A 27,963-nucleotide genomic window follows, 5' to 3' on the forward strand; every position below is an offset into this window, starting at 1 on the left:
CCAGTCTAAACATTCAGTTACATAGTGGTGAATACATTCTTCCCCATATTATGTTAATGATGAGCTAACATGGCTGCCATAGAATGCTGTAATGTCATGTAAACACATCATAATGCAGAAACCTCAATGTCCTAACTCTAAATGCTTGGTTCTGCTCCTCGTACTGTACAGTACAAACCGTTTGGCAGATACTAGCGTTCTGCATTGCAGTTCACTCAAGTGGGTCGCTTTAAAACGGCAATGCCGCCGCAGTACCATCTGGAGAGGGATTGCTACATTTTGTTAATTTGACCTAGTTGATATAAAAATTAAAAATAAACATTCTCCAACAATTTTATTCATGATTTTAATATAAACAGTTAATTGTAGAATCATTTACACACAGTACAACATTATTTTCATATCATTCCACAATGTTCTGTACACGTCACTGCTTGGCTCTCCTTGAAAACATAGAAAAAATAAATTGTCAGGCATTATTTAGTCATGGCACATTTTGGATCCTGCACATGTGTAATTGTGTGTGGAAGTGACAAGAGCATTAATACGATATTTATATATGTGATATACATAAAGATAATGGCACATTTTGATCCAGTGTTGGGATGTAGCCATCTTTGTGGTTGTACATGGGTGTGATACACATACACGTCACCTGTATATGCATCTATGTGACATATAATGTAGCTATACATTATCAACGTCGAATACATCAGTAAATCTTCTAAAAAAATAACATGACAGAGGTTCATAAAGAGGTATCCTGTCAGCCTACACATAAAACATTTCGTGGCCATCTATGTGCACAGAAGAAGGAGCAGCAATCAGATAAAACAAACACAACCCATGGCGAGACTTTAACCAAGGACGATACAGACACCTAAAACTCCACCTAGGGGCTAGAGACCTTAACATGTAGCGAGTTGTGTCAAAACGAAGCAGACCACTGGCAAGATAGCATGACTAGGATCCCTTTACCCCCTAAACCCTCAATATCATCACAACCCCACCCACCACTACTATACTGAACCCCCCACCAGACCCTTATCCATTTGTCAAACAATTACACTTCAATAAATTTGACGTGACATTGAATAACAAAAACTTTCAGCAAGGGCAAATATAATATATAATTCTTAAATCGATGCCTATGTAGATGAGCCGAGTCAGTTTTAAAAGTGGCGTCTCTTTCTTTAAACCATACCAACTATAGCCTCAGACACGTACACATTTCATTACACTACTAACAGACATTGTACATAATACATAGCGAAGGTGTTTTTCTTCATATTGCCCCATAGCCATGTTAAATGGTTAAGAACCACCTACACATTAGATTGGGATATCACCATAGTTTGATACACTTTATAGCTTATTTATTTATTAGGATTTCATGTTGTGTTTGCCTCCACGAACGTGCAGTGGTCTTTTCCAGTTTTACACATCGAAAAGCAAATGTCAACTAAATCTAGATGACTTTTCTGTTGGCTGTTGGTCAGAAGGAAACGCATTTTCTTTCCCATAACATAGCAATGTGTGATATTTTGAGATAAAAAAAATAAATAAACACGCTAACGGGTGGGCGGGGGTGAAAACGCATGAGTTGTTCACAGACATGGGAACATGCATTTACAATGGAATAGAACATGATCAAATGAATGTTTTAGGCCACATGTCATATGATACACAGGTAGCCCATCCAGCCAGCATTGTGCTGCTCCATAGTACATCTACAGTACAGAACTTTTATCTGCTCTGCATACTGGGGTAGTGTCATGACTAAAAAACATCTAACTTTGGTATTTTATTTAGAAAAAGTTATATACATTGATAACAATGTTCAATTCAATAATCTACAAGAGTAGTAAAAGATTAGACAGAAAAGTAATTGTATTTGCTCTCCTTTTTTTGCCCCTCCCCCCAAAAAGGAATAGAAATAAACATCTCTAAATGTAATACTTTCTTTTTAAAACAATAAAATGCATACATTGCTTTGTTCTCAACCTGCGCTGCAGCACTAGCATGCTCAGTCAAACTGCATTTTCACGTTATCAAAGTAAGCATTTCACTGTTAGTCTACACCTACTGTTTACTAAAAATGTGACAAATAACATTTGATTTGGGTTTCAAACTAAACCTAAACTTCCCTAAATCAAGTGATACAATTTGTCACGGACATCTGCAACTACTTTAAATGGGAGTTCTATTCTCCCCATGTCATGCAATCAATGGTTGCTAATTATACATGATCCCATGTGCTTTGGGTGTTGGTCTATCCTCAACAAAGAGATGGCCAAAATACAAAATTCTATTCAATTAAAAACTAAATCAGCTGGGGATGGTTGGGTTCATGCCGAATTCAAGCAAGAGCTTTGCCCCAGTAGAGACAAGAAGTTCAACATTTTGGTGAAACCATGAATATCGTTCACATACAGTAACTATCCCAATACAGTTGTATCATGAATCATCCAGCCAAGCAAAGGGGATGTGTTGCGTCCCTCTGACTGCAGCTACGAGTACAGAACACAACTATCTCCTGTCTTAGAATGCATAATACGTTAATACTCCAGTATTCTCCTGCTGGGAAGTTGGGGGTGAGATGAGACAGTCCAGTCCGGACCAGAGCAGACTAGTCCAGTCCAGGGCACTGAGGGTCTGGCTGGCTGTGTAGTCAGGAGGAGGGCAGTCTGTCTGAGCAAGGCACTATGGGACAGAGCCCTGGCTACACACTCGAGTCCTGATGCTGCACTTCCCCCATCCAGCCAGCTGGGGGCAGTGAACACCACATATCACAATGATAACAGGCATACAATCAGATCATTATCTTTAAAGGCTGAACATTTGATTTGAAGGGGGTGGTTGTTTGTTGACAACTTCGAAGCTACATCTCCCCAAAAATATGATTTGCTAGGATGCCAAGAGAACTTGCACTTCAGTCAGAGACAGGTTGGAAACTCCTTCCATCATCCAACCCCCGATACACGTGCCTCCCTGAGAAGTTAAAATCTAGTCCTTTGACCAGCGGAGGCATGCAGTGTCCAGACAAATCCATTCCATGGCATTGATATAACAATAAGGTAATTTCTTGATATTCACAGTAGAAAAAAATACATACAACATTAAGGGAAAACAACAGAACAGAGAAATAAAAACACTTCTGGAGGATACATTAACGGCCTTGAGACTAAATGCTGTCCGTATTTGACTGAAAACTGGGACTCTGAGAGATATATATACACACACTAGACACACTCCTGTGTTCCAATGGCACGCTGTTTTAGCTAATCCAAGTTTATCATTTTAAAAGGCTAATTGATCATTAGAAAACCCTTTTGCAATTATGTTAGCACAGCTGAAATCTGTTGTGCTGATTAAAGAAGCAATAAAACTGGCCTTCTTTAGACTAGTTGTCCTCTTGCTCAGGGTGCTCCCACTCCTCTTTCTATTCTGGTTAGAGTCAGTTTGCGCTGTTCTGTGAAGGGAGTAGTACACAGCATTGTACGAGATCTTCAGTTTCTTGGCAATTTCTAGCATGGAATAGCCTTCATTTCTCAGAACAAGAATAGACTGATGAGTTTCAGAAGAAAGGTCTTTGTTTCTGGCCATTTTGAGCCTGTAATCGAACACACAAATAATGATGCTCCAGATACTCAACTAGTCTAAAGAAGGCCAGTTTTATTGCTTCTTTAAACAGAACAACAGTTTTCAGCTATGCTAACATAATTGCAAAACGGTTTTCTAATTATCAATTAGCCTTTTATAATGATAAACTTGGATTAGCTAACACAACGTGCCATTGGAACACAGGAGTGATGATTGATGATAATGGGCCTCCGTAGATATTCCATTTCAAACAAAGTGTCCATTTCCAGCTACAATAGTCATTTACAACTAACGTCTACACTGTTTTTCTGATCAATTTTATGTTATTTTAATGAACAAAAAAAAAATGTTTTTCTTTCAAAAACAAGGACATTTCAAAGTGACCCCAAACTTTTGAACGGTAGTGTATATACCCACACAAACCAACAGTGAGGAGTTCATCTATGGTGAGTCAATGGTGAAAAGCATGACCAAGGCTGAGCTATTGCAGACTATGGCTATGTGATCAAGAGATATGCAATCATGATTTGGACTACTCTGTCTCGATGCAGAATTTAAATAAAAAGCTCAAATCAAGTCTTCCCTAGAACAATGAACGCACAAAAGCAAAGCAGTCTGTTGTTACAGGGTATGTAAAAATTCTGTTAATTTCAAAAAGAAACCTGACGCTTGGGAATCTGAAAGCCTATTCAAATAATGGGAGTGGGAACCTAAAAAGCACATTTATCATAATTAATCACCAGTCAAAAGGTTGTCGTCATATTACCACATTCTTGACTGATATACCTCTTCTAATACAACATTTAAAAGCGCATTGAGGTTGTGCTTCACACTACACTGGGGGTTAACCTACTCGGTTGTTAAGATAATGTGGAGTTTGAATATGGGGAAAAAAGTTCTTAATCAGGGTAATTACTGGGTCAAAACGTGTTACTTTCTTCTTATTCTGATCAGGGTGTTTCTCAATATGCATTCTACCGTACTCCACACTCGCATTCTCCGACGACGTTCTCGTGTACGTTCTTGTAAGGACGAGAGTGTAGAGAAGCATTCGCCAACCCCCTACTACAGTTGAAGTCAGAAGTTTACATACACCTTAGCCAAATACATTTAAACTCAGTTTTTCACAATTCCTGACATTTAATCCTAGTAAAAATTCCATCTTAGGTCAGTCAGGATCACCACTTTATTTTAAGAATTTGAAATGTCAGATTAATGGAGAAAATAATTAATTTCAGCTTTATTTTTTTTAATTTACTGTGGATATAGATACTTTTGTACCTGTTTCCTAGAGCACCATGGTGTTTATACGAACGTGGTACCTTCAGGCGTTTGGAAATTGCTCCCAAGGATGAACCAGACTTGTGGAGGTCTACAATTTTTTTCTGAGGTCTTGCCTGACTTCTTTTGATTTTCCCATGATGTCAAGCAAAGAGGCACAGGTACACCTCCAATTGACTCAAATGATGTCAATTAGCCTATCAGAAGCTTTTAAAGCCATGACATCATTTACTGGAATTTTCCAAGCTGTTTAAAGGCACAGTCAACTTAGTGTATGTAAACTTCTGACCCACTGGATTTTGGATCATGTGAATTATAGGTGAAATAATCAGTCTGTAAACAATTGTTGGAAAAATGACTTGTATCATGCACAAAGTAGATGTCCTAACCGACTTGCCAAAACTATAGTTTGTGAACAAGAAATTTGTGGAGTGGTTGAAAAACGAGTTTTAATGACTCCAACCTAAGTGTATGTAAACTTCCGACTTCAACTGTATATTACCTTACGCTTCACCTCCCCATTCACTGAAACGTCTTTCAGCCAGGACAATGGTAGCAATAGACGAAACAAGATATACACAAAGCAAACGTTTTACTTCATAGTTATCAACTAGATATGTGAATCGTAATAATCTAGCTAGCCAGCTAGTTAAACAGGCAAAAATGACCTGAAACTAATGTTATGCAAGGTAGATGTACATTTTACGTGGGTAGCTACCAATTCTTTGTGGCTAGCTAGTTATCCAGTTAGCCCTATTGACTTAGCCATTCACTGAACCGTCTTCCAGCCAGGACAATGGCATTAGAGATGAAACAAGATATACACAAAGCAACCGTTTTACTTCATAACTATCAGCTAGCTAAATGTGAATCATAATAATTTAACTAAACAGATAGTTAAACAGACAAAAATGACCTAAAACAAATATTATGCAAGAAAGATGTTAAATAAAGGTTAAATAAAAATAGATGTCAGTTATTCGTGGGTAGTTAGCTAGCAATTCTTCATGGCTATCTGGCTAGCTAACAGTAGTAGCTAGCCAGTTAGCCCTATTGACTTATTATGGGCTTGCGATCTATGGTAAGTAGGCAGGTAAATAGCATGTATTTATGAAGGTATCAAGAAAAAAATATTGTAGTCTGGCAACATATGACATGTGAATACGCAACATTTCATTCCGAGGTCGATGTGTATTTTCTCTCGCTTCAGCTCAACTAATGCCCGTCATTGATTCAAAAAAATGTTACATCATTTTTAACGTGGTTGCGTCATATTTCTTTGCATACTTTCCGTTGAAGCGTGCATCGATGCATGCTTCAAAAATATTTACAAACGGAGTACACATTCGAGAAGGGCCCTCCGTGGGGGAGTTTACGTATACCTTGATTTGGACTCATAATCCGACCCTCTCGTGGTCCAATTTGCGTGCTCGGAGCATGTTAGTACGCATTTTGAGAAACACGCAGGGTCTTATCTTTTTTATCTCTTTCAAGGGGCTGCGTTGGATTTAGTGGGATTCTATATTCTGATAGTATTCTGCCTATATTCTGATAGTATTATGATGTCACAGCAGTGGTCACAGACGGGCAGAGTCCCTGTCCTCTGATTTGAACTACAGGGATACCAACAGACTGATAGACGAAGAAAGATGCTGTCGTCTCAAACTGATTCCTCCAAACACCCACTGAGGTAGACTGTGGCCAAATACATAGAAACTACAACTACCAACTCCTTTTCACATTTATAGCTCTACTCTTAACTAGTATTTTTTTTATACCTGACTTTCAATATTTAAAAAACTTTGACAAAAAGCAAACAGTGTTTTTTATACAATGATAATAAAATAAATAAAATATTAAATATCTGTAATTTTTCAAAGATGATGGTGATCTTCTGAATTCAAAATTGCATACACTTGTATACACCGCCATAAAGAGACAATGGTCATATGAAGAGATAGATATCCACCATTTATCTCTGGTTATGGGCATGTACTGTATGCACAGTTGTGAGGGAGGTTTCCCACTTTTTCGCTCTTTTTTTTACCAGACACTATATTCTTTAGTATTTACAAAGTATAAAGATATGAGAGTGTAACTGATTGAGGGGGGAAAAATTACAATTTGGGGGGCATTCGAGTAAGTGGAGTAGATCAAATTCTCAAGAATCAGCGAGAACCAGAAAGGTGGTTTAACATTGCTTAAACTTTGAACACTATAGCACTAAATGGACTTGCCATTCAACCCTTACAACAACTGACCAAAAACTAGCCACATACCTCTCTCACAAGCTGATGTTCCCCATAGAAACAGATAGATACAATCATATCTTTTTCCAACATCTCTAAATACCTCATCTCTAAGTACTACTTGAGATTTACGGTATGGATTTAGCTCCCATCTACAAGTCTTATTTCTCTCCCACTGTCTAACATGTATAAATACACACACACACACACACACACAATGTAGCTACACGCATTAGCATGAGTATGTGCCAACAAACAAACAGTAACCAGCCTGTACAATGTACATCCATCTCTCTGGTCTGTGGTTGGTTGAGAAGGCACTGGGTGGAGGCTGATGCGGTTCCACCATCTCCGATACAGACAGACATACAGAGACAGAGGGGTAAACAGTGATAACTGGGTGAAGATGAATGGGCAGGTTAGGGGTAATAACATCAGGCCCATTACTCTAAGGGCTAGGGTTAATAACACTGAAAGCTCTAAACAGCCACACAGGCTCAAACTGCTGAGTGGACGCAGGTCAGATTGACTTACCCTTAGCTCCTGTCTGTGCTTTTCTGTCCCTTATCAATGCTTCTGACAATAGACAATGAGTATCACTGCCTTTGGCTAGAGGGAGGGATAATGGGACAAATAGAGACGTGTGTGTGAACTACTAATGATTGGGCTATTTGTGCTTCTCAATGGGAATGCCATGTAGACAGTTTTCAATCAATCATTTAACACCAATTTGTGATTTGTGCCACATAGAATAAGCCCCCGTGTGTACAAAAAAAAAAGAAAAGGGCTTTGTCTTGTGCTGGGAAGAAGCTGACAGGAATGTTTAAATGTCTGTATGGAACTTAATAATATGAATGTAAATGGACAGGTTTACACTTTCATGACCCATCTTTAGATATTGGAGTGATGGGTTACAATCCAAATTGTGGGGAGGGGTACACCACAATCCAAATGGGAGGGTGTGGGTTTGAAAGACACCCAAATCAAAGGCGGTGGGGGGGGGGGGGGGGGGGGATAAGTTCAATATCTTTTTCTTTAGGGTGGAAGGGAGAAGGGTTTGTGAATAACGGGCACACAGCAAGTCCGAACACGGTCTCCACTGCCAATAGTAGAATGTTAGCCCAGCCCTGGGGGTAAAGCAGCACTTGTTGTACAGCTACAGCGTGTCCTGACTCATACCATACCACCACCTCCCTCCGTTAGTACACACCGACACACACACACACACACACCTTCAACTAACTGCTCCCTCCCTCTCCTTCGCTGCTGCCCGCTGTGGACTCCATGCAATAGGAACTTTCCAAAATGTTCAAATCAAAAGCATTCAACCACAGTAACATGGAAAATTCCACCAGCAGCCTGATTCTGACCTCCTTCCTGTGTCAGCGAACATACAGCCAATGGGCTATCGTTATGTGGGGAGGGGGCGTAGGGGGGTGGTAGGGTCAAAACAAACCCAGTTGTATGAGGACATGGGGGTTATGATGGAGTAGAGCTGATGCTCGCCACTCATATAAAGCACTGCATTATTTCTATCTCAAAGCCCTGATGGTATGTGGTCCTGCAATACATCCACCTATATGGGCTTCTGACTCCAGTGGAGGAGATAGATAGCTAGATGGGTCTCCTATGACCCAACTATAACCCTATAAAACACCACTACCAACAGCACAAGCCAAGTCAGCACAAGCCAAGTACAAATCAGGCCAAGACAAACTGTCTGTCCAAGCAAGCAGACATCACATCTCTAGCACCACCGATAACATCAATCAATCAAACAGATAGCTAATGATCAACCAAAGATAGACACATTTTAACACAATTGTAGATAACAACATGGACATCTACACCATGGCTCCATCAGCACCATTCATTCCCATTTCAGTTTTTGGTTCTTGTCATTTTAGCATAGTGGCCACCCAAACTCTTCCACTGACAGGAAGAACAACATTTGAAAGATGCCATGATTTTCCTAAAATAGTGGGCTGCCCTTTGTTGCTGAGGAGAACAGGGTTCTCCTGAGGGTTTGAAAGAGAAGTAAAACCACGTGTGGAGGTCTAAGACAACAGAGCACTGGCTCTGATTAGTGCGATATCTGGGGTTAGAGAAAGAAAAAAAAGACAAAAAAAAAAAGCCTCAGATGAAAACATTACAAATATGAACTATGTACAAAAACATCTATATTGTATATATTCTATATAAAATATTGATATAAATACCAAATATTCCATATATATTATATATTCTAAATCCACAAAAATATATGAAAGCAGCAGCTATTGGTCAGTCTGAGGAACTATTTTGCCCAACTTTTAACTGTTTAAATATCCTTCAGCCATAATGTGAGGACACAGAAATAAAACTGAAAAAGTGAGACAAAAAATGCTAATAAATTAGAACTATTCACCAAACACCAAAATAATCTCTGTAAAGTTTGGAATTCTGCACAATTTTTTTTTAAATAAAAAGTTTCTCTACGAATGGACATTTGTTCTAGAGAGTTTATGCCATCCCATGGTTCAAACCTGTCTAGACATTGTTCAGAGGAAATTAATACAAGTATTGATAGACACTTCTCTTTGTTTACAGGCCACAAATAAAAAGGCCACTATCTGAAAAGATTTTCAAGAGAATGGAAGAGAGATGGGGCAGCCTGGAGAGAGCGAGAAAGAGAGAGATAAGTGTTCAGTTTTTTTTCTTTTTCCATCAATCAGTCCTGGAAACATGGCAATAGTGAAAAAAAATAAAAATAGTAGAAAGTTGTAGTAGATGATTCTGGATAAATGCAAAAATGTCTTTCAACATATACCAAAATGTTTGCATCCTGTGTCCCACCATGCTTGGCAGCTGTGAGGAAGAAAATACATGTCCTGAGATCAGTGTTTTTAAGGGCTTCTGCAAGAGTCATACAATGTAAATAGTTTGAAAGGAGGAAGAAAACCTTAAGAAATGTTAGGAAGGGCTGGATCTGGGCAATGATAGGATTCGTCCGTTTTTCTTGCCACCGTTCATGTGTGTGTAGGGCACGTGTTCCTCATAGTTGCCCCTTAGGTTCTGGCTGGATCCATTGTCTCTGGATAGACTGTCGCTGTCCTCTCTCTGGGAGTAGGACGATGGGTCCAGTGGGATGCTCTCCATGTTCTCCAGGTCCAAGTCAAACTCCTCTGTCTCGGGGAGCTTGTTCTCCTCGCTGTAGAAGAAGGAGACCTCCTGGAAGCTGGGGTGAATATCCTCCTTCAACATCTCAATGATCTCCTGGAAGGTGGGACGCAGCTTGGGGTTGTACTGCCAGCACATCGTCATCAGGTTGTGGCTGAGGGAGGAGAAGAGGGAGAAAGATGAATGAATGAGAAAAATAAATCTATGAGCTCTATCCACAAGCCACACACCTCTGTTGGTCCCCATTGAAGCAAAACTAGCCCAAGGAATACTGTAGGCATATAGTAGTGGTAACACAAACGCTTAACCAAAGCAAAATATATACCTCATGTACTTTGTATGGCTGGTACGGCATATCAATGTAAAATACTACAGATCCCACAATGCACTAAAACTCTACAGTGTTTGAGACACATACATCCTCTCCACGCAGTTCTCTGGTCTGTCTAGGTATCCTCCGTCCATGACGAACTTGAGGACCTGTTCGTTGGACAGGCCCTGGTAAGGCTGCTCTGCTAGGGTGCTGACCTCCCACAATACCACACCAAATGACCTGGAGATAGACAGGTACAACACATTATCTCAAGCCAAAAACAATAAAAGGATGTGAATAATGAAATAGAGGACTAGTGACCTCAAATTAAAATCTGGACATCAAAGCCAGTTCCACTGCTTTTTTCATTGTTCACCTCTAATAAAGGGACTGATTTAGACCTGGGACACAAGCTGGGTGCAATTAATTATCAGGTAGAACAGAAACCCATCAGTAGTCTGGACCCATGTAAGCTATAGGGTAAGATTGAAATACCCCTAGACTAGTGTAACTGAATAAAAAGTGGTTATAGAGTTACTGTAGACATTAAGGGGGTAAGAAGGGGGAGTGGAAAAAGATGCTCTCAAAAAAAAAGAGGTTAAAGAGATTGAATAGAGTGGAATAAAAAGAATGAGCAGAAAATCCCATCTGACATCCGTGGCAGCCAGGTGTGTCCTACTGTACTCACCAGCAGTCTGAATGTGCAGTGAACACTCCGTCCTTCAGAGATTCAGGAGCCATCCACCGGACAGGAAGCAGACCCTTCCCTCCCTTACGGTAGTAATCCGTCTCATATATATCTCTGGTCATGCCAAAGTCTAAGGGGAGGAGAGGAACAGTTAAAACACAACCTACAGTAAATAGCATCGTCACATCATAAACCTAACCCTTCCTGCAGTAGTCTGTCTCATAGATGTCTCTGGTCACGCCAAAATCTGGAGAGACAGTCGTCATACATCAGCCACAGGCACACGAGACAGTCGTCATACATCAGCCACAGGCACACGAGACAGTCGTCATACATCAGCCACAGGCACACGAGACAGTCGTCATACATCAGCCACAGGCACACGAGACAGTCGTCATACATCACCCACAGGCACACGAGACAGTCGTCATACATCAGCCAGAGGCACACGAGACAGTCGTCATACATCAGCCACAGGCACACGAGACAGTCGTCATACATCAGCCACAGGCACACGAGACAGTCGTCATACATCAGCCACAGGCACACGAGACAGTCGTCATACATCAGCCACAGGCACACGAGACAGTCGTCATACATCAGCCACAGGCACACGAGACAGTCGTCATACATCAGCCACAGGCACACGAGACTGTCGTCATACATCAGCCACAGGCACACGAGACAGTCGTCATACATCAGCCACTGGCACACGAGACAGTCGTCATACATCAGCCACAGGCACACGAGACAGTCGTCATACATCAGCCACAGGCACACGAGACAGTCGTCCTACATCGAGCCACATTACTCTTGAATTATGAAAGGCTCACACGGTTATGATTTACTTGTTGAATCTGTAGAGAAAAATCACACGCGAGTGTGATACTGTACTTTATTATTCTTCTGTACTCTACCTCCAATCTTGACGGTGTTGTCCTCAGCCACCATGCAGTTCCTGGCGGCCAGATCTCTGTGGACAAACTTTTTGGCGTTGAGGTAGGCCATGCCGTCTGCTATCTCCCCCGCCATCTGAATCATCTCCTTCAGTGTGGGAGGGGGCTTCCCCGTGGGGTTATTCTCAGAGTCTGGTCGGAGGCAGCGCAGGAAGCTCTTCAGATCCCCGTGGGTCATCAGCTCCATCACCACCAGAGTGGGCTGGCCTTTAGACACCACCCCCAGCAGACGCACCTACAGACAGAGAGAGCAGTGAGAGTCAGGACCATTGAGATAAATATTTCTCGATATAAAAACTTGATGAAATGTACTCAATATAAAACGGATTCCAATGCATGGCACGTACGGCCGTCAAACAGTTTATGTACGGCTCCATCTTGCTCAAAACGCTCAACCTACAGTACAGAGTATCCACTGTGTCAACCTTCTTACCAGAGAATACATTCTCAGTCATCATACCCAGATAATAGATACTGGGTTTGTAACGAAAGTGAATGAATAAGCTCCTAACCACGTGGTGGCAGCTAAAGGCCTTCATGACAGACGCTTCGTTGAGGAACTCTATCCTCTCTCTCAGACTGGCCGACTCGTTGACCGTCTTCACCGCCACACGCGTGTCCGGCTCGCCCTTCACAATGTCCTTGGCGATGCCCTCGTAGACCATGCCGAATGAGCCCTGACCCAGCTCCTTCAAGATGTTGATCTTCTCCCTCGCCACCTCCCAGTCATCAGGCACGTACACTACACAATACGAAAGGAGAAAGTTATCCTTTTAGTACAATTTTTAACACGTACACTACCTCACAGGAAAACAAACTCGCAAAACCAGTTTGAGGTGTGGGTTTGGTTGTCCTTACTGTCATTGGCGCTCAGGTACTCTGGGTTGGACGAGGCGATCAGAGGTCCAGTGGGTCCCTCAGTTTGTCTGGAACACACGGTCACACAGACTAGTCAAAGGTATCCTTGCATATTGAATTAGTATATTTGTCTTGCCAGGCTGTCATTGTAAAGAATATATTTTTTAAATAAATAAAACAATTATACCAAACATCTACTCAATCAAGTCTTACTTCTTCTTGAAGATCATGAAGACTCCACCTCCTACGAATAGCAGCAGAATGAAGCAGATGACTGAGCCAATGATAATCTTCAGTGAAGTGGTGTCCTCTGCAACAAACACAGCAGCCATTGGTCAGTAATTTACATTTTTGTCATTTAGCATACACTCTTATCCAGAGCAATTTACAGGAGCAATTAGGGTTAAGTGCCTCGCTACCCTAGTCGACTCGGGGATTCGAACCAGCGACCTTTCAGTTATTGGCCCAACACTCTTAACCTCTAAGCTACCTGCCGACCCAGTCACTCTCATAGCAAAAGGAACTGCTCACATTTGTGTTCCAGAAAGTGTAAGCAGGTCCAGTTCCCATTGGAGCAAGCAGGCAAGACTTACTGTCGGGCATGAAGAAGAAGGTGGGTTCGGTCCAGGAGCCGTTTCCTGCCAGCGACGTGGCACGTATCCTCACGGTGTAGTTCCCAGGATGCACCACTCTCAGCCTGCAGCCTCCAATCTGGGTGTAGGCCTTCCTGGACACGCAGTGATGCTGCTCCTGGAACACATTATTACAATGTTATAGAATGGTTATAACATGGCTACGTCACGGTTATAGCACTAAGTCACACAAGGCTTTGTATAAACAGTGTGACTCTGAACACCAGAGTTTACAATATAGATGCTTCTTTCCCTGAGGCTTCCCAACAACAAAGTAGGTGTCTGTGAATCAAACAGCTTTTAACCTAGCATACTAGCACTCAATCTTGTAAATTATTTTATTTACATAAAACATAAACAGCAAATCTTGTTATCTTTCACACTTAAATATTTTAAATAGCTTCCTTTAACCCCTTACACTCTTGGACATTGGCATATATGGATAGGGCCACATTTAAATGTTTCTAACAGAAGAACTATAAAAAGCATTCGCATGATCATGGTAGCAGGTGACATAATCAGACCAAAGGTGAGGACACAACAGTTCCAAACGTTACACTGTTGATTTTATTAGCATTTTACATTTACTGTACTTTTCACAGCATTTGTCAATAAGGAAATCTGAAAATACTCTGGATACATTTAGTAACATATTAAGAATATTCATTGACAGTTTGGAATAGGTGCAAAATAAGCAAAATTATTAAAAAGGGATTGAGTGAGAGGTCTAACTGGTGTCTCCAAGTGGCCACACACCTCTCAAAAACTGTGCACAGTTTCTAAGTAATTAGGTTTTTGTATGGAAGACAGCCCTGCATCCCTACCATCACACAATTACTGTTGTTGTTTAGGTAATCCATGTTTATGAGCGCAGGCAATGGTTGAAAAAGGATGAGCCAAGATCAAACTCAGACTGTAGCTACCATGTATACACATAATAAACTAATCAAACATATTCAAATTCTGTAGAATCAAGTAAGAACATATTTTTTTAAAAACAAGAAAAAGCAGGGGGAAATCGATTGATAGAAACACAGTTAAGTAATTTCATCCTAGTATTCATACTAACCTCAAGGTCTCCCAACCTCTTATAGTTGACTTCGTACAGGATGATCATGCCATTGGGGGCTCTGGGGTCCAGCCACTTGATGTGGACAGACTCTGGGTGCTCCGACACCATCTCATGGGTCACCTGGCCCACAATGTCATCAGCTTTCTCTGCAGGGAAAGGAGCAGAACACAGGAAGAACCATCAGCAAGGGCAATATGAAAGAAGAGTGTCTGTACTGTGTAGTGTACAAATATGCATAATGTTACTCGCAGAGAAGCTGTAGTTCATCAGTGTGTCTGACTCCGTGTACAGTCTTACTTTCGGGCATGGTGCGGGCGCTGACGTAGGTAGCCATGCTGCAGCGTTGGGGGTCTGTGGGGTGGTTGCAGGCATGGATCTCTATCTGGTAGCTGGTAAAGTGACGCAGGTTGGAGATGACCGTCGACTCCTTGGCATACACCACTAACGTCACCTTAGAGCCCTCTACCCCCTCGCCATCTGGGCTGGGCGTGGTGGACGCGTTGGGCAGGGTGGGGGTAGTGGTCAGGAAGTGCGGAAGGGTGGCGTTGGCCACGCCCACTGAGCGGCGCCGACGAGACGGTCTGATGGAGAAAGGGGGAGGAGAGAGACAGGAGGAGAGTAGAGGACAGGAGAGGGAAATGAGAAGCCAGGTGAGATGAGGCGTATTATGGTAACAAAGAGCTAAGATGAAAGTTGTCAGCAGAAGTCATTATGAACAAACTTTCACAATAACCAACAACCTGGTTGTCCTATACTGGAACTTACCTACCTACCGTATAGATCTCTGCTGAAGATCAATGTTAGTTACTCCAACCCAGAAACCGATTGTATCTATCCAACACAGCCAACAACTCCAAAATCACAGGTGTTTGACCAATTACATTAACTGCCCTCCTATTCTCCATTAAGGGTTAGGTGAAGATAATGATGTTGTGAGTTAGAGTCCATGGTAAGTAGTCCTGTTCTCTGGTCACAGTGCCCATTAACTCAGCTACACTCATCACCACTAGATGGAGTGCCAGAGCCTTCAGCTAGCCTAGCATCCAGACATCACTGGATTTGTTTACATCTGAGGTGAGTGCAGACTGAGAAGTGCTGAGAACAGAACAGGGAGAGGCTGATAGAGAGAGTAGATTGTTACATTATGTTCCTGCTGCTACAGAGAGTAGTAGAGGGGAGATCCAAACTCCCACTGGGCCAAAAATCTTTTGTCCTAATTGTTGAGGTTCAAATTGAGGGATGGTAATCTGACCTTGGATCAGATCCCGTGGTTAGACTAAGGCAACTTCTTCCTCAGCAGGCAGGTTGGCATCTGCATGGAGGGGCTCTATCTATATATCTGTCTATCAATCAATTTATCTGTCTAACAGTGAGTCTTCAGAACGCTGGCTGCCTGGCTGGGCCCACAGTGATGATGACACAGGCCTGCCTGGGTCTAATTACAGGCTCTCTTTGACGGAGTGCTTGCTGCCTGGTGATGCAGACAGACAGACAGCACAACTGAACATACTCACCCATCTCAGCCATGTCACTACTCTACCAGAGAAATACAGAAAGTCAGTAGAACAATAGACAGAAATCCACTAACTGTAGTCAACCAAAATGGCAGCAAAGAATAGAACTAGCCAGGTCTGGGTCACGTTGGGTTCCAGACAGTCCATTCATTTACGTGGTCCTCTGTAGCTCAGTTGGTAGAGAATGTATCTTGCAACATCAGGATCGTGGGTTAGAGTCCCGGGACTACCCATACGTAAAATGTATGCACGCATGACTATAAGTATTTTTGGATAAAGCATGTGCTAAATGGCATCTATTATTCCCTCTACTTTTGTCTCTCTCTCTGCCAGTCTTAGCAGCACCAGTAGGGTTTAGAGGGGATGAGCGGAATGAGGAGCTAACTAGGCATGACGACACCAGCCATACTGGCTGACCCCAGGTGGAGGTCTGAGTGACTGTTTCAGCCCAATACCTTCATAAGAAAAGATGGGAAAGCCATGAAGGTGTGGTGCTATTTCCAAGGCAGGGGTAGCTGTGTTTTACATTAAGGGATTACAGTGGTGAGACAGAGTGTCTATGTGGTCCTGTCATTGCGTGACGGAGAGGAGATACAGGAGGCACACAGGATTGTCACTCACTAGGCTGCCACTGTTGTGTCAACCGATTATGATTTTTCGATACCCATACTGATTATTGGAGGACCAAAAAATGCCGATACCGATTAAATCGGCCGATTTTTATAAACATGTGTAATAGTGATAATTACAACAATACTGAATGAACAATGAACCCTTATATTTTAACTTAATATAATACATAAATAAAATCTATTTAGTCTCAAATAAATAAGTAAACATGTTCAATTTGGTTTAAATAATGCAATAACACAGTGATGGAGAAGAAAGTAAAAGTGCATGTAAAAAAGCTAACGTTTAAGTTCCTTGCTCAGAACATATGAAAGCTGGTGGTTCAATATTCCCAGTTCTTCAATATTCCCAGTTAAGAAGTTTTAGGGTGTAGTTATAGGAATTATGACGCGTCGGCTATTTCTCTCTATACCATTTGTATTTCGAATACCTTTGACTATTGGATGCGGCTGTTCTTATAGGCACTTTATTATTGCCAGCCTAATCTCGGGAGTTGAGAGGCTTGAAGTCATGAACAGCGCTGTGTGTCAAGCATTGCTAAGAGCTGCTCGCAAACGCAGTAAAGTGCTGTTTGAATGAATGCTTACGAGCCTGCTGCTGCCTACCACCGCTCAGTCAGACTGCTCTATCAAATCATAGACTAAATTATAATAAACACAGAAATACGAGCTTTAGGTCATTAATATGGTCAAATCCGGAAACTATAATTTCAAAAACAAAACGTATATTCGTTCAGTGAAATACGGAACCACTCCGTATTTTGTCCAACGGGTGGCAACCCTAAGTCTAAATATTGCTGTTACATTGCATAACCTTCAATGTTATGTCATAATTAAGTAAAATTCTGGCAAATTAAATACGGTCTTTGTTAGGAAGAAACAGTTTGCAACGAGCCAGGCGGCCCAAACTGTTGCATATACCCCGACTCTGCTTGCCTTGAACGCAAGAGAAGTGACAATGTCCTACTTAATATTGCCTGCTAACATGCATTTATTTTAACTAAATATGCAGGTTTCAAAAAAAATAATCAATACACAGAAATATTTTAAAGAAAGGCATTGATGTTCATGATTAGGTACATTTGTGCAACAAATGTGCTTTAAAAAAAATCATCACCCGTTTGGTGAAGTTGAATAAGGCTGTGATTCGATGATAAATGAACAGGCACTGCATTGACTATATGCAACGCAGGACAAGCTAGTTAACCTAGTAATATCATCAACCATGTGTAGTTAACTAGTGATTATGTGAAGATTGATAGTTTTTTTATAAGATAAATTTAATGCTAGCTAGCAACTTACTTGGCTCATTGCAGCCACAAGGTCCTTTTGACACGGCACTCGCGTAACAGGTAGTCAAGCCTTCCACGCAGTTTCCTCAAGGATTGCAATGTAATCGGTCATAATGGTCGTCCAAAAAGGCCGATTACCGATTGTTATGAAAACTTGAAAATCGGCCCTAATTAATCGGCCATGCCGATCGGTCGACCTCTAGTCTGAACTCTTTGTTCACTAGGCTGTCACTGTTGTGTGTCTGAATTCCTTGTTCACTAGGCTGCTATTGTTGTGTTTCTGAACTCCTTGCTCACTAGGCTGTCACTGTTGTGTGTCTGAATTCCTTGTTCACTAGGCTGCTATTGTTGTGTTTCTGAACTCCTTGTTCACTAGGCTGGCACTGTTGTGTGTCTGAATTCCTTGTTCACTAGGCTGCTATTGTTGTGTTTCTGAACTCCTTGCTCACTAGGCTGTCACTGTTGTGTGTCTGAATTCCTTGTTCACTAGGCTGCTATCGTTGTGTCTGAACTCCTTGTTCAAAAGGCTGTCTCACACACACAGGGTCGGGGCTAGCCGGATGGCACGCTAGTATGTACACACACACACACACACACACACACAGAGCATAATCCGGGGACAAACAAAGGGAGAGCAGGGCCCCTGCCTGTGAGGCTGTGCTGTGATGGAAGGAGCACAGTGTTCCTGTGACCATGTGAATAACAGCTACAGGGCCACTCTCAGTCAGGGCCCAGACACCCTAACCAGCTACTAGACTACAGCTAGCCCGGCCAGTCTAGCAGTAGGCATAATTACCCTCATCCATACAGAAACACACAGACTAATTGGTTTATAACATCTATCCACTTATGAACGGGGAGCTAAATCAGAACAGCCAAGGCCGGACACCGTTGTTTGAAACTGCGGCAACGCGGAAGAGACCGACTCAGATACTGGATTTGCTTGGTGATTTCCCATGCCTCGCCTCAGCAACTATTATACAAATGCCTTCCTATGGTTAAAATGTGAGGGTGTGTGTATGTCACAGTGTGTGTGTGTGTCTGTGCATGTGTGTGTGTGTGTGTGTGTGTGTGTGTGTGTGTGTGTGTGTGTGTGTGTGTGTGTGTGTGTGTGTGTGTGTGTGTGTGTGTGTGTGTGTGTGTGTCAGCCCAGGGGCCTCTCGTCAGTCAACGGTGCATTTGAAAGCCAGCTCTGCTTGCTATTCCACCTGCCAAAGAGCCTTTGCCTTTGGTGCCGTCAAAACATTACGCTACACAGACTATCTCTTCTCACATGTTCCTGGAATCGCAATAAAAAGGGGAATGGAACACATAAGCTTTTAGTAATTATCACGCTTGGGTTGAACAGGCATTTCATTTGTCACACTGAGAGAATGACATTTCCATTTTCCCAGAGTTCTCCGCCAAGGCTAGATAACACTGCTAGGCGTGAAATACACCCCCCCCCCCCATTAATTAGTGCTTCAAATTATGCATACACCACTGACGCAGAGCTGCTGGCTGTTGTGCTCTAATTGACTGACAAGGTGAGGGGGCCAAGGCATCAAATGGGGACTAACTTATTAAAAAGGGGACCATCGCGCTCTCTCAGAAGCTTGGCTGGTGCGTCAAACCCGTGAATTCAGACAAATAAAAGGTGTGATGGATTCACACTCAAAAAGATGTCGCATAAAGCTTACTTCGTGTTTAGATTGTTTCAATTTTCACTGCATCAAGGACAGCGTACACAGACATTTTGGCTTTGCAGCCTTCTTCAGTATGTAGGTACAAATATTTTTCCTTCAAAACAGAATTTGTAGAGGGCACAGGTGAGCAACCGATGCTTCTAATCAGGATCTGCCAATCAGTAGACCAGTGAAGATACATCCCTGATTGGCAGATGAGGCAACACTGATCAGAAGCACCTGCTGCTCATCGGTTGCTTCCCTGTGTTCCCTACAAATGCTGATTTGAATGAAAAATGTTTGTACCTATTATTTGACCCTGCTGGTCATCTATGAACGTTTGAACATCTTTAAGAACAATCTGGCCTTAAATAGCCATGTACTCTTATAATCTCCACCCGGCACAGCCAGAAGAGGACTGGCCACCCCTCAGAGCCTGGTTCCTCTCTAGGTTTCTTCTTAGGTTCCTGACTTTCTAGGGAGTTTTTCCTAGCCACCGTGCTTCTACATCTGCATTGCTTGCTGTTTGGGGTTTTAGGCTGGGTTTCTGTATAGCACTTTGTGACATCTGCTGATGTAAAAAGGGTTTTATAAATACATGATTGATTGATTGTACCTACACACTGAGGAAGGCGGCAAAGCCAAAATGTCTGTGTACATTTATGCGACATCAATTTGGATGCGGACCCATCACACCTATTATTGGGCTGGGCAATAATACCAGTGCTTGCTCGCCAATGGCTTACCTATCATCGGGGGCGTTGCTTACAGAAGGTGTTATGGAAGAATGAGAGATCAGCTGTGTTAAGGGTCTACCTGTCATCAGACTCCATCATACACTCCCCTCACATTCATTTAATAGACTTCTTAGGAGTGTTTCTTTCCAGGTTCCTCAGGGTAATTTCTGAGGTATATAGTTAACTGTTGTTTCTTTACTCCAACATCTCACTGTGATGGAACTACTGTTCTCGAACCTGATCTCAAACACTGTTGTGGAGGTAACTCTGCTATAATCATACCTGATCTCAAATAGTTAATTATGAAGGTACTTTAGTTATGTTATCATACCTGATCTCAAACACTTCGTCATTAAGGTATTTATGCCATAACCCCTGATCTCAAACACTTTGTTATGAAGGTACAGTTGAAGTCGGAAGTCTGCATACACCTTAGCCAAATCCTGACATTTAATCCTAGTAAAAATTCCCTGTTTTAGGTCAGTTAGGATCACCACTTTATTGTAAGAATGTGAAATGTAAGAATAATAGTAGAGTGATTTATTTCAGCTTTTATTCCTTCATCACATTCCCAGGGGGTCAGAAGTTTACATGCACTCAATTAGTATTTGGTAGCATTGCCTTTAAATTGTTGCACTTGGGTCAAACGTTTCGAGTAGCCTTCCACAAGCTTGGGTGAATGTTGGCCCATTGCTCCTGACAGAGCTGGTGTAACTAAGTCAGGTTTCTAGGCCTCCTTGCTCGCACACACTTTTTCAGTTCTGCCCACAAATGTTCTACTGGATTGAGGTCAGGACTTTGTAATGGCCACTCCAATACCTTGACTTTGTTGTCCTTTTTCCATCTCATGATGCCATCTATTTTGTGAAGTGCACCAGTCCCTCCTGCAGCAAGGTACCCCCACAACAGGATGCTGCCACCCCCTTGCTTCACGGTTGGGATGGTGTTCTTCGGCTTGCAAGCATACCCCTTATTCCTCCAAACATAACGATGGTCATTATGGCCAAACAGTTCTATTTTTGTTTCATCAGACCAGAGGACATTTCTCCAAAAAGTACGGTCTTTGTCCCCATGTGCAGTTGCAAACCGTAGTCTGGCTATTTTATGGCGGTTTTGGAGCAGTGGCTTCGTCCTTGCTGAGCGGCCTTTCAGGTTATGTCGATATAGGACTCGTTTTACTGTAGATATAGATACTTTTGTACCTGTTACCTCCAGCATCTTCACAAGGTCCTTTGCTGTTGTTCTGGGATTGATTTGCACTTTTTGCACCATCTCTAGAACACGTCTCCTTCCTGAGCGGTATGACGGCCATGGTGTTTATACTTGCGTACCATTGTTTGTACAGATGAACGTGGTACCTTCAGGTGTTTAGAAATTGCTCCTAAGGATGAACCAGACTTGTGGTCTACAATTTTTTTCTGAGGTCTTGGCTGATTTCTTTTGATTTTCCCATGATGTCAAGCAAAGAGGCACTGAGTTTGAAGGTAGGCCTTGAAATACATCCACAGGTACACCTCCAATTGACTCAAATTATGTCAATTAGCCTTTCAGAAGCTTCTAAAGCCATGACATAATTTTCTGGAATTTTCCAAGCTGTGTAAAGGCACAGTCAACTTAGGGTATATAAACTTCTGACCCACTGGAATTGTGATACAGTGAATTATAAGTGAAATTATCTGTATGTAAACAATTGTTGGAAAAATTACTTATGTCATGCACAAAGTAAATTTCTTAACCGACTTGCCAAAACTATAGTTTGTTAACAAGAGATGTGGAGTGGTTGAAAAACGAGTTTTAATGACTCCAACCTAAGTGTATGTAAACTTCAGCACTTCACCTGTAGTTATGCTATCCAGTGTTTGTAGCATTGTAGCAGTGGGGGGGGGGGGGGCTAGTGGAGGGGGTTTGAAGGGGGGTCTGAAGCTCAGTTCTGGTGACTTTTTAAAAGGACATTCTACTCCAAAATGAGTTCAAATAAAAGTATCCTGACACCATTTAAAATATAATTTCCAACTCCAGAAACGAGCCTGATAACACATTGGTCAAATTATTTGTAACAATTACTTAACATATTGGGCCATGTATATAGCCTATGCATGGTCCATATTATGAGGTATGCTGTTAGCAATAAACATTATCACCTGTAGCCCAACTGATGCAGCAAAGCGCAAATAAATAGGCTGAAGAATGGGGTTACCTATCTGCATTTACCCTATTGGGTTTAATCATTAGCCAGATCCCAAATGTGATCTTTTAACTAGTTTTTATCCTATTGATGCATTTTATGTCCCAGAAAACTTGCATAAACACAGTGAATAATAATGTAGGCCTACCTGTTAAGGTAACTGCCGACTGGGGTAAAAAACACTCCCTGCCTGTACTTCTCACAAAAACTTCATCTCAATTTTTACTCCCCAACACCATTTTTACTCCCCTGGTTGCCACGTCTCTTGCACAACAAAAAATATTATCTGTCTCATCACAATTTTTTAAGTCAATCCCTAGAAATTATTTTGAGGTAGTGTACTCCAAGCTACCTAAATATTGAATGGCGTTACATTTAGCCCCACTCTCCCCTATGCACTCACTGCTAATTGCGGAGCGGTAACGTGTTTCACCATGCCGCTGCTAAAAATTCTGGGTTTAAAAATGGTGCAGTTTGCACATATTTAGGAGTTGAGAAATAAATAAAGTAGGAATGGAAAGCTGGGATCCCTTCTTTTTAACAAAGGCCACTGTTGGGTTGTAATCTGAAATTCTTGCTACACCAGAAGTGAATGGTTTTTCACTGTCAGAACCTAACACCATTAAAACTGCTGTTTTCGCGATTGCAAGAATGGTTGTGCATTGACTGCTTGTCAATATGCATGTTTCCCGCCCTATGGCACTCGTAACTTGAAATGCACCAAGAGAGGAATATTTCTCTCACAAAGAACACACAACAACAAGCCCATTAGGTAAATAGATAAACTATTCTACTATGATGTTATCAGATTTTTCTATTAATTACTTGTTTTGTTTGCAGAGGAAAAGTAAATGGGGACTGTTATGGCATCTTCAAAGTGAGACTCAGCAGAAATATTTGTTCACCTTCCATATATTTTTTGTGGCGGCAATGATTTTGCCGTGGCACAGCGCCACAGCAAAAGGAGTGCAGCGGTACCACTGTGCTATCATACCTGACTTCAAACACTTCGTTGTGGATGTAGTTTTCGAAGGTCTTGCGGTACTCAGACTCCTCAGCCTCCTTCTTGAGCTGGGTGTCTGTTTTGGGGCAGGCACAGCAGCGGTTCCCTGGCCCAGACTCGTCTGTCTGGTTCCACTTTTGCTCCTCGTCAGTGTCCAGATGGGTAGGCGCCCGCGACGGCAGCTTCATTCCTGCACACAGACAGAGAGATGGTTAGACCCCAAACGTCACATCCCAACTGAATCCCACACGCAAAATTGTGGACCCTGAAACCCATTTTTCAATGGTCAACAGACTGAGATCATTTGATATGATTGATCAACCTTTTCGTAACTATAATATGAAGTAAACATCTGAATAATAACAATCCTCTGTCTCACCTTTTTGACAGTAGTCAAACTTGTAGAGGTCGCTGTCCTCGGGCTGCTGCTGACAGAACACCAGGTAGTGAGTGATGTTGCCATTGGCGTCCGTGGGGGGCTTCCACTTCAGGATGATCTGAGAGGACGAGTTGGATGATGAGATGGGGTCCAGCGGCACCGACGGCTCTAGAACACAACGTGGTTAAAGTAGGGTTTGCCGTCATACTAGCGGGTTGGGACCCATTGGTGGATCGCCGCTAGTTTCTCTAGTCTTTGGTTACAGCAAAAGACAAATTCCTTGAGTTAAAGCTTGCTAGCTAGAGACACTGTTGTGTGTATTTGTTGGGCCACAACAAGATTTGAGATGTAGTAGATTAGAATGTTGTAAGGACGGAGGATTGTTTGTGACTCACTGGTGGCATTGGTGCGGACGTAGATGATCTCACTCTTGGCCCCGAGGACCTGGTGTTCATCTGAGGCGGAGAGCTGGGTCTTGACCATGATGGCGTACTGGGTATAAGGTTTCATAGTATGGATGAGGTAGCCAGGCTCTCCCTGCTCCTTCCCCTCCGAGGCCCGGGGTGGAGGGTCTACGTCAGCTATCACCCAGCTGTTAGAGCCGCACGCATCCTGGCCATCAAACTCTGTCACATTCTTATAGGGCCTGGAGAAGGAAGGGGACAGAGACGAACACACATACTCAATAGTAGAAATATACCGTAAGCCAAGTCAAACTACGTCACATTTTTTTAGCGTCTGGAAGGGTGGGACACACACACACACATTACTACGTTCTTGGGAAGAGACTTGCATTCAAAACGATGACAGGAGAGTGGCCTAATTATGCACATCCAAAAGTAGCACAGTGGCAGCTACCATTCATAGTCGATAAAGCCGCTAACAAAATGTCCCACGACTAGCCCCTCCTTAAGTAAAGAAGAAACAGTCAATGGTAGAGCTACAGTAAGAGCCATCACATTCTTATACTGTAGGAGATGAGCGAGAGACTAATTTATTATTCACATATTCAGTTCTACAGCAAGGAAATGCAATCAGGACACCTATTCACATGGAGTGTGGTATAAGCTTTCTGAAGAGTAATGCCAAGAGAAGAGAACAGCCATTACTCATACTGTACACCACATGCTGATCGATGCTTCTAAAACAGCATGTTTTATTCAGAAAAAGACACCTGTTCTGTGATACAGCTAAGAAGTATAAACTGTGCTGGGAGCTTAAATAATGACACTGTATGTCTGTCTTACAATACTGCTTACCGGCATGTCCATCACACAGTACTTCTACCTCTTTCTGAATGTATTTGTGTTTCTTCTTAATTTATATGTATTCATGTTTTTCTACCTATAGTACCCTGCCATAAACTAGCGTCTGCTCCAGGGGTGTCCATCGAGCTGCCTCACCTTACAGAAACAGATGATCGGTTCCTTCCCTATGGGCCATTCTGGCTCAGACAAGGGTACTAATTTACTTTCAGTACAGTACACCTCTAGGTATTTATGTATTAATGTATTGCTTCCTACTTACGCCTCTTTGTAGAGGACCATGAAGCCTAGTAGGTCTCTGAAGTCAGGCGGCCAGAAGGGTTCCCACTTGATGAGGATCTTGTCTGACTGAGTGCGCACCGTGGTGAACTTCAGGACCTGGTTCTCACCTGGAGACCAACAACAGAGACATCAGCCAAAGGAGGAGTGATCAGGGCGAATCAGGGAGGTGAGAGAATAGCAATATTGTAGAAGAGGTAAAGAGAACATATGAGCGCTACACTGTAAATACAGATAGAACCTACTGACGGCTTTTATCCAAAGCAACTTGTATGCGTGCATACATTTTAGTATGGTTGGCCCCAGTGGGAATCGAACTCACAATCCTGGCGTTGCAAGCGCCATGCTCTGCCAACTGAGCCACAAAGGACCACTAAATACTTAATAGTAAATGTTAACTGTAAGTAACCTTTGATTAATAGCGTCTACTACATATATTATTATTAGCGTCTACTACGTATTAATATTATTATATTTTTTGTATAAAGTGTTGTCTGGTCTTACAGGAGGCCTGGTCTCCATTGGTCCTGACGATGATTTCATTCTTGATGTCTCTTCCCTTGGTGCCCGTCACCACCTCCATCTTGCGGATCTCAGACATGCACAGCTTGGAGTTGTGAAGGAAAAACATGCGCCCCTGAAGGATGGTCAGGTTGTGTTTGTTCCAGTCCCACAGCTGACGCAGGTTCTGGTTGTCAAGCGCGTAGAACGAGTAGTTACTGAGAAGGTACACGTAGAGAGAGGTTGAGAAAATGAACAAACTAGTCAGTCTGTAAGACCTAAGGAAAATCTGATATGGCAGTAGAAATTTAAAAAAATATATAATAATCTGCACACTGGTCTATGCTCCCAAGTACTATGTTAATTTGGACAATGTTTCAACCCCAAATCTGAAACGGAACCCTTTCCCTATATAGTGCACTACTACTACCACCCGAGACCTACCCATCTTGGGTCAGGGTCTCTCCTCGGATGATGTGTAGCTTGCGGAGGAAGGAGAGAGAGACAAGGGCATAGGCTCTCTTGATGGTCAGGTAGCCTGTTATCTCCTCCAGCTGACCCAGGTTCGCCTCCAGCTCTGCTGCTATGTTGTCTGATGGAGAGAGGGGAAACAGACAGTCAGTTCACATTGGTAGTGGGTCTGTGAGTTTCAATTACTTTCAATGTAAAGCATTTTGAACAGCTGAAAAAAAATCACTAAGAGAGTCTGCTAAGTGACTATATAATATACTAGGTAGGTGAGGGTGGTTGGAAGGTGTATACTGTACTCACTCCCTCCACGGATCTTGATGATTAGGCTGCCGTTGAGCACGGTGCATCCTCTCAGAGCCTGGGCTGCTGTCACAGAGTCCACTGTCTTCAGCCCTGTACACATCTTAGGACACAGCCCCGCACACGGGGTACAGTTCAACCTGCAGAGAGAAAGACACACAGACACTGGTTATGGCCCACTGTCACACACACGGTGTCACCTCACAACAAGCTAGCTAATAAGGACATTTCATCCTAGCAAAGGAATGAAATAACGGTAGTCTGTGTGATCAAAATCAGTGTCGTCAAGTTTGAGACATTCCTCAAAAGATGCCAAAACACCTTGAGGAACTGATTGTTCTTACAGTTCCTCAAGGTGTTTTCTTTTGAAAGTTTAACGAAAAATGTTCCGTTTCCATCAGGCCTGCTATTAATTTTTTTTATTTGACATGTACTTTACTGGCATAAAAAGGTTGGATGGAAACCTGGTTAGTGGCAATGCCCCAGATAACACATTCTATCGTCAACAGCTTATTTTACGAATGCGAAAAGACACAAAAATCTAACCGTTACGAATAAATTATTGATGATTGCGGCAGGACAATATTTAGCAATTGGTGTGAACAGCGTCATAAACAAGACCTTGAAATAGTCTCACTCATCCAGGATGAAAGACAACATTCGGCAATAAAAGACGGGAAGAGTGCCTAATTGTAATAAGTGAGAGCGAAGGAGAGGAAGTGAGCTAGAAGGGGAGAGAGAGCATGAAAGGGAGTGTGCACGAAAGGGAGTGAGTGAGGAGAGAAACAAAGGGGAGTGAGAGAAAAGGGGGAGAGAGAGGAAGTTGTTGAATAGTGGAAGTGTTTATGCGGTGAGGCTCAGTGATTGCCTTTCTTTCGATCTTCTGTCACCCAGAGAGCATAGTTGAGCTACAGAGCTCTGATAGCTTTGCCT

At 42.4% G+C, this 27,963-nt stretch overlaps 1 protein-coding gene across 1 annotated transcript in view; it reads right to left on the bottom strand.

Annotated features, from left to right (window-relative positions):
* Positions 1-319: 319 nt before the first annotated feature.
* The window catches only part of LOC139577584 (insulin receptor-like), a 118,114-nt gene continuing 90,470 nt past the window's right edge, over positions 320-27,963 (bottom strand). The window contains exons 4-20 of the mRNA XM_071404700.1: positions 27,031-27,170; positions 26,704-26,851; positions 26,263-26,477; positions 25,742-25,868; positions 24,610-24,860; positions 24,215-24,382; positions 23,827-24,025; positions 15,109-15,392; positions 14,809-14,957; positions 13,701-13,857; positions 13,321-13,417; positions 13,108-13,175; positions 12,762-12,991; positions 12,211-12,484; positions 11,294-11,423; positions 10,711-10,845; positions 320-10,446 (exon numbers count right to left, since the gene is read on the bottom strand). Coding sequence (XP_071260801.1) covers positions 10,086-10,446; positions 10,711-10,845; positions 11,294-11,423; positions 12,211-12,484; positions 12,762-12,991; positions 13,108-13,175; positions 13,321-13,417; positions 13,701-13,857; positions 14,809-14,957; positions 15,109-15,392; positions 23,827-24,025; positions 24,215-24,382; positions 24,610-24,860; positions 25,742-25,868; positions 26,263-26,477; positions 26,704-26,851; positions 27,031-27,170 — 3,133 coding nt within the window. The 3' untranslated portion in view covers positions 320-10,085. The remainder of the gene's footprint in view (positions 10,447-10,710; positions 10,846-11,293; positions 11,424-12,210; positions 12,485-12,761; positions 12,992-13,107; positions 13,176-13,320; positions 13,418-13,700; positions 13,858-14,808; positions 14,958-15,108; positions 15,393-23,826; positions 24,026-24,214; positions 24,383-24,609; positions 24,861-25,741; positions 25,869-26,262; positions 26,478-26,703; positions 26,852-27,030; positions 27,171-27,963) is intronic.

The sequence above is a fragment of the Salvelinus alpinus genome, chromosome 6, assembly GCF_045679555.1.
Source record: "Salvelinus alpinus chromosome 6, SLU_Salpinus.1, whole genome shotgun sequence".
In the NCBI taxonomy this organism is placed as follows: domain Eukaryota; kingdom Metazoa; phylum Chordata; class Actinopteri; order Salmoniformes; family Salmonidae; genus Salvelinus; species Salvelinus alpinus.